Genomic DNA, 15,810 nt, shown 5'->3' with positions numbered 1-15,810 from the left:
CCTCTCAGGGGCTGCCTGAGAACCTGCAAGCCTAAGGGACCGGGTCCTGGTTTATGGCTGCAGTTTGGGTCCATACCTTTTTTCTTTGGCTCGGGTACCGTCCAGCTGAACCGGAGCAGACCCGTTACCCTCCTCCTTCCAGTGCCGAGGTGGCCAGGGGCAGAATGACGCCGGTTTCCCCCAGGAGTGGTGAGTGGAACCTTCCATCTTCCCTCCTCGTTGCAGGGGGTCGGAGACGCCGAGCGTTCACTTCCGGCGGAACCGCGTCATCTCTGTGTGCCGAGACTTCCGGTTCCGGGTCTCTAGGGTACAAGGGGGAGAGGGAGAGCCAGCGCTGTGCCTGTAAAGCCCGACCAGCGTCCAGCAATACCGGACTAGCGGCGGGATCCGGAGCGCCAGAGGGGGACTATGGAGGCTATTCCCCAGGACACTCCGGCGGAGACAGGCACCAGCCAATCCCAGGTAGGCTGCCGGGCATGCTATTACTCTGGTGGAGCGGTGGTGTTTGTAGGATGGGTTCTGTAGTGCCCCACGGTGGTGGTTACTCACAGTCTAGGTTGTGTGCAGTTAGTGGTGATTCTAAGGAGGGACAGGGGGCTGGCGCTAAAAATCCTTTGTCTTCTTATTTTCAGGTTAAAGAGATACCAAAGGAAGACAAGGCAGGCCGCAAAAAGTGCCCTAATTGTGGGAATAGGTTGTCCTCTGGCTCTAACAAAGCCCTATGCAAGCAATGCATTACAAACCTGCTTAAATCTGAGACAGATTCCCCTTTGGCAAAATTTTTGGGCTCCTTTAAAGAGGAAATGGCGTCGACCTTTAAGTCCCTCCGAGAGTTAATCACTGACGTGGGGTCAGCTGCGGCTGCCTCCACGAGTAAAACAACTGCAGTCTCCTCCTCACCATGCTTTACAACACCCAGCTCAGGGGAGCCCCGTATGTTCAGGGAGCCTAGCCCCACGTTGATTAGCCCCGATTCCTCTGACACTGATTCCGATCAGGAAGAGGATCAAGCAACATCCAAAGCCTCAAAGTATAGATTGTCTCTTGAGGAAGTAGATGAGCTAATGGGGGCTATCTATGACACGCTGGAAATTGAGGAGGAAGAAACTCAGTTATCCAGACATGATATGATGTATGAGGCTCTGGGAAAAAAGAAAGCAAGGGTTTTCCCTATACACAAGGTGCTTTCTGACCTTGTCCTTAAGGAGTGGTCGGAACCAGATAAAAAGGTTTTCTTTCCTAAATCCCTTAAGAGAAGGTTCCCTTTTGATGAGAGCCCAGAGGCGGTCTGGAATAAAAATCCTAAACTAGACGCCCCTCTGTCCAAAATCTCAAAACAAGCTGATCTGGCCTTTGAGGATATGGGCCATCTGAAAGATCCCATGGACAGGAGAACAGACATTGTCTTAAAGAGGGCCTGGGATGCCTCTATGGCAGGCTTAAAACCAGCTCTAGCCACTTCTTGTGTAGCTAGAAACCTGGAGTTCTGGTTATCACAACTACAGGAACATTTAAAAGCAGGCACTCCTAGGGGGGAGCTTCTGAAATCCTTCCCTATGCTTTTTAAGGCCACCAGTTTCATCTCTGACGCCTCCACGGACTCCGTAAAATTTACGGCCAAGTCAGCAGCACTTTCAGTGGCAGCTAGGAGGTCAATATGGATGAAAACTTGGGGGGGAGACACGGCGTCTAAAACCCGCCTGTGCAGCGCCCCTTTTACAGGAGACTTAGTCTTCGGGCCTGAATTAGACTCCGCCTTAGAAAGGACGGCGGATAAAAAGAAAACCTTTCCCGCAAAAAAGAAAAATTTTCAAAGAAAAATTTTTTGTCTCTTTAAGGAACCCTCTAAATCAGAGAAGAGTTCAACCCTCAAAAAACATTGGTCGGGACATAAAGGGAAAGAAAAAGGGGGCATACTGTTTAGCCGCCCCAATCAGGATCCCAAACCCCAGTGACGTCAGGGTTCCTGTGGGAGGAAGATTAAGCAAATTTCTTCCACAATGGGAAGAGACAACCTCGAACGAGTTTGTCTTAAACATAATAAGGGGTCATGCGCTGGAATTCCACAGCAGCCCTCCTTCCAAATTTCTGGTGACAAAGCTTCCAAGTCACTCAGAAAAGGCCAGGGCCTTACCTTTACTGATAGGGGAAATGGTGGATCAAGAGGTATTGACACCAGTCCCTATTCAGGAACAAGGAGACGGTTTTTACTCGCACATTTTTGTGGTAAAAAAGCCGTCAGGGAGATTCAGGCTAATTATGAACCTCCGACCATTGAATCGCTCCATCCGTTACAAGAGATTCCGGATGGAGTCCATTTATTCCATAAAGAATCTCCTGCAGAAAGAGATATTTATGGCGACCCTGGATCTAAGGGATGCTTATCTGCATATTCCAATAAGGGAGGAATGCCAGAAATTCCTTCGGATGGCAGTGCAGATAGACACAAAGGTTTACCACTTTCAGTGCAGAGCGCTCCCCTTCGGTCTGTCATCCTCCCCAAGAATCTTTACCAAGGTTCTCGGAGAGGCTTTAGTTCCACTGAGGCTTCAATCAGTCTCAATTATCCCCTATCTAGACGATCTGCTCCTAACAGCACACTCAGAGAGTCGTCTTTCTCAGGATCTGGAATTGACTCAACTCAACCTGAGTTGATTAGGGTGGATTGTCAGTCAGGAGAAATCCAAGACAACCCCAACACAGGAGATCCTGTATCTGGGTTACTGGATCAAGTCTGTAGATCAGAAAATTATACTGCCGGAAGGAAAGATTTTGAATCTGTGGCAGAGAATATCTTTTCTTCAATGCAGCCCCAAATGTACGGTGAGGGAAGTAATGTCGGTCTTAGGTCTTATGACGGCAGCCATTCCAGCCGTACAATGGGCCAGGTTCCACCAGAGAGACCTTCAGGGATTTCTGCTGGAACAATTAAAGGGCAGAGATCTGGAGGAGGAGGTATCGATCCCCTCAAAGATATAATGCTCCCTCTGGTGGTGGAAGGACAGGGAGAACCTAAACAAAGGGGTTCATTGGGTCCTTCCTATCACTTCAACACTAACAACGGATGCGAGCAGTTGGGGCTGGGGAGCCCACCTCGGCTCAAACTGGGTCCAGGACAAGTGGACCCCGGAAGAGAAATGTTTCTCTTCCAATTGGAAAGAGCTAACAGCAATCCTGAGAGCTGTTCTAGCTTTTCACCCCACAATACAGGGTCACCATCTACAGGTCCGTTCAGACAATACGACGGCTGTAGCATACATAAACAAACAAGGAGGTACCAAAAGTCCTCGTTTGATGTTGGTAGCCAGACGCATTTTCCAGTGGGCAGAAGCCAATCTGGAATCTATTTCTGCAGTTCACCTGAAAGGGGAACTGAACAACACGGCGGACTTCTTGAGTCGACAAAAGATTTCGAACCAAGAATGGTCCTTACACCCAGAGGCATTCAATCTCATAACAACTCACTGGGGAAAACCAGAGGTAGACCTTTTTGCGAACAAAAAGAATGCAAAAGTTCCAAATTTTTTCTCGCTAAACCCAGGAGATCAGCCCCTGGCTGTAGATGCCTTGCAAACTCCATGGACTTTCAGTCTGGCGTATGCATTTCCCCCTCTTCATCTCATTCCGAGGGTCCTAGCAAGATTCCTCAAGGAGAAAACCTGTTTGATTCTAGTAGCACCTTTTTGGCCCAGGAGACCATGGTTCACAACGTTGCTACAATTGACAGATTGTCCGCCTCTAAGGCTTCCCTACAGACAGGACCTCCTGTCGCAGGGACCTCTTTACCATCCACAGGTCGCCACACTGAAGCTTTCAGCGTGGTTACTGAGGAGGAAATCTTAAGGAGTAAGGGCCTGTCAGATGAGGTAATTGCGACCTTACTACAGAGTCGCAAACCAGTCACGAGGGCTATTTACAAAAAAGTCTGGAAAAAATTTAATAGCTGGCTGAATAGCCGTGACATAAATACGGCTAATATTCTACAGTTTTTACAGGAAGGCGTAAACAAGGGTTTAACCCTAAGTACTATTAAGGTACAGATAGCTGCCTTAAGTGTGTACCTAGATGAACGCTTACAGGAAAATCCTTTTGTCACTAGATTCTGTAAGGCAGTCGCTAGACGCAAGCCAGTCAGAATCACCAAAGTCCCATCCTGGGATTTAGCAGTTGTACTAAAAGCTTTCTTGGGGTCACCCTTTGAGCCTATCTCAGAGGCCTCCTTAAGGCTTATTACATTTAAGACAGTACTCCTGGTGGCAATCACTTCAGCCCGTAGGGTCAGTGAAATCCAAGCCCTTTCCATCAGGGAACCTTTTCTACAGATCCTAGAAGACAGAGTCATACTAAAGACAGACCCTGGGTTCTTACCAAAGGTAGCATCTAGCTTCCATAGGTCCCAAGATATTGTCCTCCCTTCATTTTGTCAAAATGCAGCAAATGAGAAAGAGGAATGTTTTCATTTATTGGATGTGAGGAGGTGTATTCTAGAATACCTTAAAGTAACAAATCCATTCAGAATCTCAGACTCCCTTTTTGTCCTTTTTTCCGGACAGCGTAGGGGACAGAAAGCTTCAAAAGTAACCATAGCTAGATGGATTAGGCTAGCTATAGCAGAGGGGTATAAGGCCTTGAATAGAGATCCTCCTGAGGGTGTTAAAGCTCACTCCACAAGAGCGTTGTCTGCATCCTGGGCAGAAAGAGCTGGTGCCACCCCGGAGCAGGTATGTAAAGCAGCCACATGGTCAAGCTTTTCCACCTTTACAAGGCATTACCGACTGGACTTAATGTCTAGTCAGGATCAGGCCTTTGGGAGGAAAGTCCTCCAGGCCGTGGTCCCCCCCTAATCTGGTAAGTACTTGGGGATCCTCTCAAGGGCTGTCCTGGAAGAACACTTGGGAAAACTGGAGTTAGTACTTACCGGTAACTCCTTTTCCGGTGGTCTTCCAGGACAGCACGATCCCACCCTTTATTTGATTATAGTGATGTACTAATGTTATTACCTGTTATGGTTTATATGTTTTTCAGTTCCATCCTTCGGTTCTTGGTGAATGACTGACCAGGGACCTGAGGGACCGCCTTTTGAACTGTGGCAATGTGTTTCCTGTGTCGATGGGAGGAGCTCCATCTCTCAAGGGCTGTCCTGGAAGACCACCGGAAAAGGAGTTACCGGTAAGTACTAACTCCAGTTTTCTGACCATAAAAGATAAATATATTCAAACCTCAGAAAACAGATATGAGAACCAACTGGTGGTACTGGATGGTATCATAGTAGGTGATACTTCTAAACGGTTAGTAGCTCTGAGGGTTGAGTGGTGTGTGTGCATAACCCATGGTCTATATACAGGTTCTCTACTGTACTCCAAGATAACAAAATTTACAGGTAGGTTCGAAATTCCTATTTTTTTTACAACAAAGTAATAAAGAGGCCATATTTATTTCGACAGAGGGTAACAAAAACTTTACATATTTTAGAATGTTACAAATTTATATAATTTTTAATTCCTAAGTAATGGGTCTTTTTTGTTTTTCCTAAAGGCTTGCAGGGGAACAGAGCTTGACTCTGGAGTGGAGACAGACAGTGGAAGTGGATCACAAGAAGAAGCGCACAGGATCCCAGTTGAAGCAGATTTCCTATACGCCTATTCTACAGTCCCTGGTATGCTATGAAAACCTACAGTATGTTTAAAGGGAGGTCACAATTTTAAATAAGGAGCATCTTTAAAGAAAGTACTGTTTATGCATATCATGTATTGCTTCCCAACGAGGACACATTTTAGAACAACATCTCTGTTTTACTAAGCTGTTCATATCTAGAATCAAGTTGGACATCCTCCTCCTGAAAACTATGGATACAGTGGGTAAAGAAAATAATCGCCCTCTTTAAAATGATCACAATCTGTTGCTTTGCAGCCTGAAATGAAGACGCAGATTTTGTTTTTATCCAGCTGTATTTATCAGTGCAACTGATAACATCCAACTGAAAGAACACCAACATGTCAAATCAAAAACAGAATCGCTGAATTGGAAAAAGGACAACCCTCTTTATATGGGTATTTTGTTGGACCACTTTTTGCTTTAATTACAGCCTTTGCAATATTTGCCCACTCCTCTTTGCAGAACTGCTCAACTTCAGTTCAAGTTTATAGTGACTGTGGGTGAACTGCAGTCTTCAAATCATTTCACAGATTTTCAATGGGGTTTGTCTGGTTTCTGACTAAGCCATGCAAGGACATTATACTTTATTTTTTTCTCTCCTTCAAACACTGTGTGGTCATTTTTGCTGTGTGCTTTGCCATTGTCTTGTTGGAAGTTAACCCCTTCCCGCTGAGCGTACGCAGATGTGCGTACTCAGCTTCCCGGGGTTATACTGGTATGATGCCCGCACCTGCAGGCATCATCCCGGTACCGTTTTTCACATCAGGCGATCGGCTATCCAGCCATAACAACCGATGCAGCTAAAAGCCGCTCGGCTGTTATGCTGGAGGAGTGGGAGGGGACGTTCCCCCACCGCCTCCCGCCGCTCTTACTGGTGCTCCCTTTCAGTCGGGAGCACCGATCTCACATCCGCCGCTTCCAGCAGCTAGCGAGGGACTGGAATGAAGCCGTAAGCGGCTTCATTCCAGTCTCCTAATAGTAAACACGGAAGCGACGTCATGACGTCACTTCCCGTTTACTCGGCTGCCAATAATGCCGGTTTTAAAAAAAATATATACAGTTTTCAGAATCGCAGTTTTTGGTGATCTGAATACATTGAAGTGTAAAGGAGGGATGGGGGGTCTTTTAGACCCTCGATCCCTCCATAAAGAGTACCTGTCACCACCTATTACTGTCACAAGGGATGTTTACATTCCTTGTGACAGCAATAAAAGTGATCAAAAATGTTAATTTTTTTTAAAAACAATTTATTAATAAAAAAAAAATAAAAAATTTAAAGAGCCCGCCGTCCCCGCGAGCTTGCGAAGCAAATAAAATGCATACGGAAGCCGCGCCCGCATATGTAAACGGTGTTCAAATCACACGTGAGGTATCGCCACGATTGTCAGAGCAAGAGCAATAATTCTAGCACTAGACCTCCTCTGTAACTCTAACCTGGCAACCGGGAATTTTTTTTAAAGCGTGGCCTATTGAGATTTTTAGGTACCGTAGTTTGTCGCCATTCCACGAGTGCGTGCAATTATAAAGTGTGACATTTTTGGTATCTATTTACTCAGCGTAACCTTATCTTTCACATTATGCAAAAAGTTGGGCTAATTTTACTGTTTCGTTTTTTTTAATTCATGAAAGTGTCCCTTTTCCCAAAAAGTTGTGGTTAAAACACTGCTGCGCAAATACCGTGTGACATAAAATATTACAACAATCGCTGTTTTATTCTCAGAGTCTCTGCTAAAAAAAAATATATATAATGTTTGGGGGTTCCAAGTAATTTTCTAGCAAAAAATATGGATTTTAACTTGTAAACACCAAATGCCAAAAATAGGCCTAGTCATGAAAGGGTTAAACCTTCTTTCCAAACCTTCTTGACAAATTCTCCAATCCCTGCTGCAGAGAAACACCCCCATAACAGGAGACTACCACCTCAGTGATTTACTGTAATGATGGAATCAAATGGTGTTACAGTATTTAGATGGCAAGCTCTATTGGATTTCCACCAGACGTATGGTTTGGTTTGGTGTTGAGGCCAAATAATTAAATTAAATTAAATTCTAGTCTCCTCTGACCACCTTAAATGCACCTTGAAGATTCTGAGGTCACATGGGAAAAAGCTGTTATGATCAAATAACTCCATTCCTACAGTAAAGCATGGAGGTGGTTATATCCTGTTATGGGGTGTTTCTCTGCAGCAGAGACTGTTGCACTTGTCAGAAAAGAAGGAAAAACATGGATGGGACACAATTCCAACAAATTCTTGAGGAAAATCTGCTGCCCTCTGCCAGAAAGTTGTCAATGGGAAGGTTTAGCTTGCAACATGACAATGACCCAAAGCACACAGCAAAAATTACCACACAGTAGTTGGAGAAACAAAGTGAATATCCTTACATGGCTTGTCGGAGCCCAGACATACGTGGTTGTAAAGCACTGTACAAATTGTGGTGTATGAATCAATTCTAACCTACTCCATTTTGCTTGTAATCTGCCTTCTTCATTTTCATGACATTGCCGGCGCATGCACATATTTCTGCCAATTCACGACATCCTCCTAGTGCTGTCAGTCCATTAATTTATATGCATCTTTTCTCTGCAGCATGGGTCTGAGAACCCGTGCGATTACAGTGCTATTCACAAGTTTGCAACTACTTTGCATGGCACACAGGAGCAAGGAGATCAGCTTCGTCATATAGATTGTGTCAAAAACATATTAAACAATCAATAAATGTGTTGCAAAGCTTGCTCCCGTCTCTATGCTTCAATTTGTGGGATATTATTGCTATACCAATTGGGAATGAAAATGAGGCTTGGTTATAACTTTACTGAGCATATGTGGGGTTACAGCAGGGACAAATAGAAAAACAGAAAGGGCAGAAGCAAACTGCTTGTTGGACTAAGAAGACAGTAGCTAACATGGCGCCGGCTGCAACCAGGAAGTAAAAATTACAAATCAACTGGGGGAAAAAAAGAAATCCTTAGGGGGGAAAGAATGCAGAATGTTATGGAAAGCTTTATCAGACTGGAATTATTAAGAAGGAGCATTTGAGTTTACTTCCTCTTTAAACCACATTGAAAATCTTTTGTATTGATGTGAAGACTGCAGTCCACAAACGGTCACCATCAAATTTAACTGAACTTGAGTGGTTCTGAAAAGAGGAGTGGGCAAATATTGCAAAGTATAGATTTGCAAAGTTAGCAGAGACATATCCCAACAGACTAAAGGCTGGAATTACAGCAAAAAAGGGTCCAACAAAATACTGACATAAGGAGTGATTCTTTTTCAAACTCATTGATTTCTGTTCTTGATTTTTTTTTTTTGGAGACATTTTGGTGTTCTATCTTTAACTTACTTGTTATCAGTTATTCTGGTAAATACAGTTGGATAAAACAAAAGCTGTGTCTGTCTTTAATTTCAGGCTGCAAAGCAACAAAATGTGATTATTTTAAAGTGGGGGAGGGTGATTCTTTTCTATTTCCACTGTAGGTAGATTACAGTTCCTAGAGCTGGACATATGTGCTGGGAGCTCTCATTAATGTGACCACTTCATACACAGGGTTCATGGTTGCTAAGACCCCAGCATCCACTGACTAGCAACCAATGACTCATCCACAGCCCCAATCAGCTGCCGACTGAGACTCCCTGGCTAACGGCAAAATGAAACCACAAGGGCAGGGATGCTGGTTGATGTCACTACCCAGATATGACAGTGGCTATATTTGGACAATGATGTCAACAGCAGCACCCTACATACACACAGTGTTACCAAACGGAGCACACTTCACCCCCCTTATCTACTGCTTTCACCACTGTGCACCCCCTGCAATGAGCCTGAGCTTTCATTGGCTGCAGTGTCAGTGCCCTACAGGTACTCGGCACCAATGTACATCCAGCACCTTCACTGTGCACCTCATTACACTCGCCACTCTGCCTCCAGCACCTACCCAGCCTACAAAATGTATCCGCTCCTGAGTGCTCTGCTCACCCTTATGTCTGCTGCACCTCTGAAGCCATAACTCGCCATCATCCCCACCTCTTTGTTTACTTTTAGCTGTTGGTCTGGGAATCTCTCAACTGGCAGCTGAATAGGTCCAGGGATAAGTAATCTGTTGCTATGATGCCATTAATTGTACAGACAGTGTCCTAGCTACCAAGGGGCTGACCATGCAGTAAGAATGGGGTATCTTGTGATGGAATTCTAAAGGGTGTCTTTGACCCTCTTAATTAATTTCACTATCTATTGCCTAGCTGGTATTGGGCAAGTGGAGAATATTTGTAAGATTTTAAAATTTAGTAACTATATGGATTATGATTACAGTCAACTGCTGGGAATAAGCCCTGTTTATTCTTCTTTCTAGGGTACTACTCTTGGAGAAACACTGTAAATGGCTCCTGGTTCATCCAGTCTCTTTGTGAAATGCTAAAATTGCATCGCCGACAACTTGAACTTATCCAGATTCTCACATGCGTAAATCACATGGTGGCCTTGGAATTTGAATCCTGTTCAAATCAAATAGACTTTCACGCAAAGAAACAGATCCCATGTGTTGTGTCCATGCTCACAAAAGCATTCTATTTTCCATAAGAAAGAGGAACCTGCTGCCACTTGAATGATACAGTACCTGGTATACAATTCACTCCTTCATTCCGTACAGGGGAAGCATGAACAGGAAGGTCACACACAGACTGTTGTGCATTGACCCTGCTTCTGTAACCAGGTCTGATAAATTTTAGCAGACTGGTTGAGAAAGGAAGACGAAAACTGAATGCAGCTTTAGGTTTATTGAGGGGCTAATATAGAATAACAGGAACAGAATAAAGGTAGCTAGAATCTGATTGGTTGTCTCAACAGTGCCCTTTCTTTTTGCTCCAGTTTATATATATATATATATATATATATATATATATATATATATAAGCCCAGTAGATTTATAATTTCTGTTAGTGCAGGTTCTTATTTCAGCTAGGGCAGACAGTGACACTGTATAAGACTGCTTGTGATCTTGTTTTTTAAATCCTAAGTTTGCATGCGACTTGGATAGCATGTTTTGTCACGTGTTTGGAATAAAAAATACTTCATTAGGTTTATTGTAGGTTAATGTATTGTCTACAATTTAGCCTTGTTGTTAAATTTTCTAAAGCCAGAAGGCTTTGTGGAATCAGGGAATGTAAATTTAACCATCTATTCATACTCAACAGTTGAAGACATATCTAAAAAGCCTTGGTATACCAGCTACTTGAAATGCTAAAAATGTAAAAAGAAAAATACTTCTAGTAGGATTTGTATTTGTTATGTGGTGTATATTATGCTCAAGTGGAATGAAGTTATTAGTAAATTGGTTGTATCGTACATTTTGTAATTACACTAATATTCTCTAAAAAAAAAAAAAAAAATACTACTTGGTTTTTTTTAGAGGTGCAATACAAGAAGCAAGAGTCTGGTGTAAAATTCCAGTAGATGAAGGGGAAAGGGGACAGTATGCTCCAGGTAAAAGGGGGGTGCATTGATTTATACAATGACAAATTATATAAATGCATATTCTTTAAATATTAGGGTGCCTATGTGGCAATTGAATGGTAGGGGAAGTCATCAATAGTTGTCACTGAAAGGAATCTTAAGTCCTGCAATTCGGTGTGATTACCTACTTCGCGCCGGGAGGACGTCCTGGGACGGCCTCGACTTTCCAGGGTTATATATGAATGATGCCTGAGGCTACAGACATCATTCAGATATCGGCATTTCAGCCGGCGATTCCCTGCACCATAAGAACGATCATAGCGGCTGTTCTGCCGCTTGATAGTTCTTATGGGCGGTGGGACACCCCCTCCCGCCGCCCTCCGGTGCTTCTACCGACTCCCCGCTTCCATCGGTGAGTCGGTCACAAGATCCGCTGGCCCCCTAGTGGTATCATAGAGATTTCCGGCGGACCAGATGGTCCCCGGAGTCTCTATGATCGTTCAGAGGCTGGGTGCGATGTTATGACGTCACGCCCGGCCTCTGCATTCAAAACATTGGGAAGCTGTGATCAGTTTATTTTTATTTTATTTTTTATTTTAGGCTTCCCAGCCTAGAGGTGAGATGTGGGGTCTTATTGACCCCATATCTCACTGTAAATGGGTCCGATCATGCCATATTCCTATTACAAGGGATGTTTACATTCCTTGTAATAGGAATAAAAGTAATCAATTTTTTTTTCTTTTTTTTTTAAGTGTCAAACTAAAAACATTCAAAGTAAAATTAACAATAAAAAAAAATTAAAGTGCCCCTGTCCCCATGAGCTCGTACGCAGAAGCAAGTCCCGCCCACATATGAAAACGGTCTGCAAACCACACATATGAGGTATCGCCGCAAACTTTAGAGCGAGACCAATAATTATAGCCCTAGCCCTAGACCTCCTCTATAACGCAAAACATGTAACCAGTAAAAAATTTGAAAGCGTCGCCTATGGGGATTTTTAAATAACAAAGTTTGCCGCCATTCCACGAGCATGTGCAATTTTGAAGCGTGACATTATCACATTATGCAAAAAAATTGGGCTACCTTTTATTACTGTTTTTTTTTTTTTAAGCATGAAACTGTTTTGTTTTGTTTTTCTGAAAAAAACATGTTCGAAAAATTGCTGCGCAAATACCGTGCGAGATAAAAAGTTGCAACAACCGCCATTGTATTCTCTAGGGTCTTTGCTAAAAAAAAATATATAATGTTTGGGTGTTCTATGTAATTTTCTAGCCAAAAAATTATGAATTTTACATGTAGAAGAGAAATGTCAGAATTGGCCTGGATGCGAAGTGGTTAAAAATTTAGACATAATGGTTTTGGAATGTATTGGGCAGTAAGAAATACCAAACCTCCATTCAATCTAAATACAAGCATACATTCAGCAGAATGATGCATTATACAAAAAGGCAATAACAGAATCCTAGAAACAGTTGTCATGATTAATGAACACTGCGTTTATTTTAGTGCTGGGAAAACTGTGATTGAGCTCTCAATTAGCGCTGATATTAAAGTGGTTGTAATCCAAAAAAAAAGAGAGCGATCCTGTTCCTCTACAGCAGATTAAACAGCACAGTGCGCTTTTTTTACAGATTAGAAAGGGGCAGATTATACAGCACAGTGCTTGTGCTGTATAATCTGCCCCTTTCTAAGCTGTAAAAAAAAATGGTTTATCCTGCCGGTTTCTTTTTCCTTTTCTGTGTGCTGGCCCACGGTAATCATGGCTGCTGGTCCAGGGTCATCGTGGTCAGTTTATGTGTGCCTCTGTCATCATGCTGCTTTACTCTCTCCTCCCTCCCTGCCTGCCTGTCAGTTCTGTGTGTGTGAGCCGTCTCCACACCATACACCGCCCCCCCCCCCCCCCCCTCCTGCCCCCCTTAGTAGTTGGCAGTAAAAGTACAGAAATATTACTGCCAAGCCCCTCTGTTCTATCAATCTATCCTACATTGTGTTAAGGTATTTAAAGATTTTTAATAAAAATATTATCTTGCATATTTTATGGCCAGTCACATAACCTCTGGTCACTCTCCTCCCCCATCTAAGAACTACAGGGGCAGAGCAGAGAGCACATTGGTCACGTGACCTTCCAGCTGATGTTAGAGGGGGGGTCTTGGCCCCTCCCGCTGTAGCTTTTCTGATCAAAGGAGGAGAGCAGTTGGAGGTCACATGATCGGCCATGAAAGATCAGCGATAAGGTATTTACAGGCATCCTTTTATCAAAACATTTACACATTGTAGGATAGAGATGCTGGCTGTAATGTTTCTTTACCTTTATAACCACTTTTATTACCTGTGTCTTGGCCAAAACACTTTTTTATTTTTTTTTTATTTTTTTTCTGTTTGTTTGCTGTGGTTACATGACTGCTTTTTTTTATTTATTTATTTTTTTTTTTATTTTTTTTTATTTTTTTTATTGTGCATGGCAGCCTATATAGGTGGGCAGAAGCGAGCTCTGGAATGCCCCTGGCCTGTTATAACATAGCAGATATGGAAATGACTTGCCCCTTCTTTAGGCATAGAGAAAAGGGTGGCACTTTGCATATTTATAACTCTTTTGTAGGAGGAGCAAACCATTTTACTGGCAAGACTACCAGGTATATAAGAGATGCACGTGTTGATTAACCACTACAATACAGGGCACTTTCGCCCCTTCCTTCCCAGCCCAATTTTCAGCTTTCAGCGCTCTAGCGCTTTCAGTGACAATTGCGCGGTCATGCTACACTGTACCCAAATGAAATTGTTATTTTGTTCGCACAAATAGAGCTTTATTTTGGTGTTATTTATTCACGACTCCGTTTTTTTTTTTTTTTTGCGATATAAGCGCAAAAATAGCGGAAATTTGGAAAAAAAACAATATTTTCTTTTTTCTATTTGAAAAGAAATCCAATAAAATCAAATTTTGTCATAAATTTAAGCCAAAATGTATTCTGCTACATGTTTTTGGTAAAAAAAAATTCCGTTAAGTGTATAATAATTGGTTTGTGTGATCACGGACATATGTACGCAAATGATCATGTACATATGTGTGCAGGTGATCACGTACATATGTGTGCAGATAATCATTGGGACATGTGATTTTAGTGGGACATATGTGGGGGACATGTTTTTATTATTAGGGACATGTGTTTTTATTATTTGGGGACATGTATGTTTTGGGGACATGTGTGTTTTGGGGACATATGTGGGGACTGTGTTTGTACTGTGTGGTGTGTTGTGTGTTTACACTACACTGATGATCAGTGAGTAAAAAGCTGTAAAAAGCAGCCCATACTCACTGATCATCAGCCGGCTGCAGCGTTCTGCTCTCCTCTCCTCAGCGGTGACTTCCGTGTGAGGAGAGGAGAGCCGATTGCCTAGCAACCGGCTGTTTGTTTACATCACATGACGGCCGTGATTGGACACGGCCGTCATGTGATCAGGAGGGCCAATCACAGAGCCCTCCTGCCGATCTGAGATGTGCCGTGTCCGGGTGACACGAGCACATCGGGATCGCGCCGCTGCGCGGGCGATCCCGCTACTCCTGAATGACGTTCCTGAACGTCCTATCAGGAGTAGACGGCTCCCACCCGGCCGTATATATGCATTGGCCGGGTGGGAAGTGGTTAAAAGTAGAAAGGTTTTACAATCACATAGTAAAGTTTTTTGTTTGTTTTTTTTTTTTATACATTTTTTGCTTTTTAAAGTGGAGGGCCACCCTGAAAACAAAAAAAATATTAAAAATTACAAAAAAATAGAAAAAAAAAAAAATGAAAAAAATAATTTTTTTTTACTTACCAGAAATGCCTGTTGCTAGGCACTTTCTCCTAATCTTCCTCTTCCTCCTCCGCGGAGATCTTCTGTCTTCTGTCTTCGTCGCGGCGTCTTCTGGGTAATGAGTCGCGCTGTGTGTTCCAGAACACAGCGCGTCCCATTCAGAAAGCGCTGCGGGACTCGCGCATGCGCAGTAGCTGCGGGGCTCGCGCATGCGCAGTAGGAAACGGGCAGTGAAGCCGTAAGACTCCACTGCCTGTTTCCCTTACAAGGAATGGCAGCACCGGGACCCGAGAGCCGAGGGACGGGTCGGCCTCGGGCGGCCGACATCGCGGGCACCCTGGACAGGTGAGTGTGTTGATTAAGTCAGCAGCTGCAGTGTTTGCAGCTGCTGACTTTTTTTTTTTTTTTTGTATAACCGGCCCTCCTCTTTAAGTAAAACTTCAGTTAAATGTTTTTTTATAAAATGTGTCCCTTTCTAAGCTAGAACTCATCAATCCATCCGCTTTCCTTTCTGTTAAGGCCCATACACACGATCAGACTTTTTGACAACAAACATGCAAATTAGCTGTTTTGGAGCAACATCCGACCGTGTGTACGCTCCATCGGAGAAACTTTTTTGGTTTTCATCGGACTTTTGTTGGCTGTGCGAACAGACAAACTTTCTGGCAACAAAAGTCTGATGGAGCAAAGTCTGATCGTGTGTACAGAAAACCATAGGACTTTTGTACAAAGTACAAACAGGCATACTCAGAACCAATGCAAAAGATCAGACAACAATACAGAAGTTGACCAAAGGTGGCGGTAAAGAGCAGAAAAAACAAGTGATTTGGTGAAAGTTGGCTGAAAAAGTCCTGCTGTGTGTATGCAATACAAGTTCAGGGCCGACGCCCTTTGTACAAATATCCAAGGGAAAGTT

At 43.3% G+C, this 15,810-nt stretch overlaps 1 protein-coding gene across 1 annotated transcript in view; it reads left to right on the top strand.

Annotated features, from left to right (window-relative positions):
• Positions 1–10,994, top strand: part of LOC143975192 (caspase-3-like) — a 58,115-nt gene extending 47,121 nt beyond the window's left edge. The window contains exons 6-7 of the mRNA XM_077477300.1: positions 5,536–5,656; positions 10,003–10,994. Coding sequence (XP_077333426.1) covers positions 5,536–5,656; positions 10,003–10,229 — 348 coding nt within the window. The 3' untranslated portion in view covers positions 10,230–10,994. The remainder of the gene's footprint in view (positions 1–5,535; positions 5,657–10,002) is intronic.
• The last annotated feature ends 4,816 nt before the right edge of the window (positions 10,995–15,810 follow it).

The sequence above is a fragment of the Lithobates pipiens genome, unplaced genomic scaffold, assembly GCF_037356315.1.
Source record: "Lithobates pipiens isolate NorthernLeopardFrog02 unplaced genomic scaffold, aLitPip1_a1.2 Scaffold_13, whole genome shotgun sequence".
Classification (NCBI taxonomy): domain Eukaryota; kingdom Metazoa; phylum Chordata; class Amphibia; order Anura; family Ranidae; genus Lithobates; species Lithobates pipiens.
Note: the sequence above shows the minus strand (reverse complement) of the source record. Positions and strands in the feature narration are given on the sequence as shown.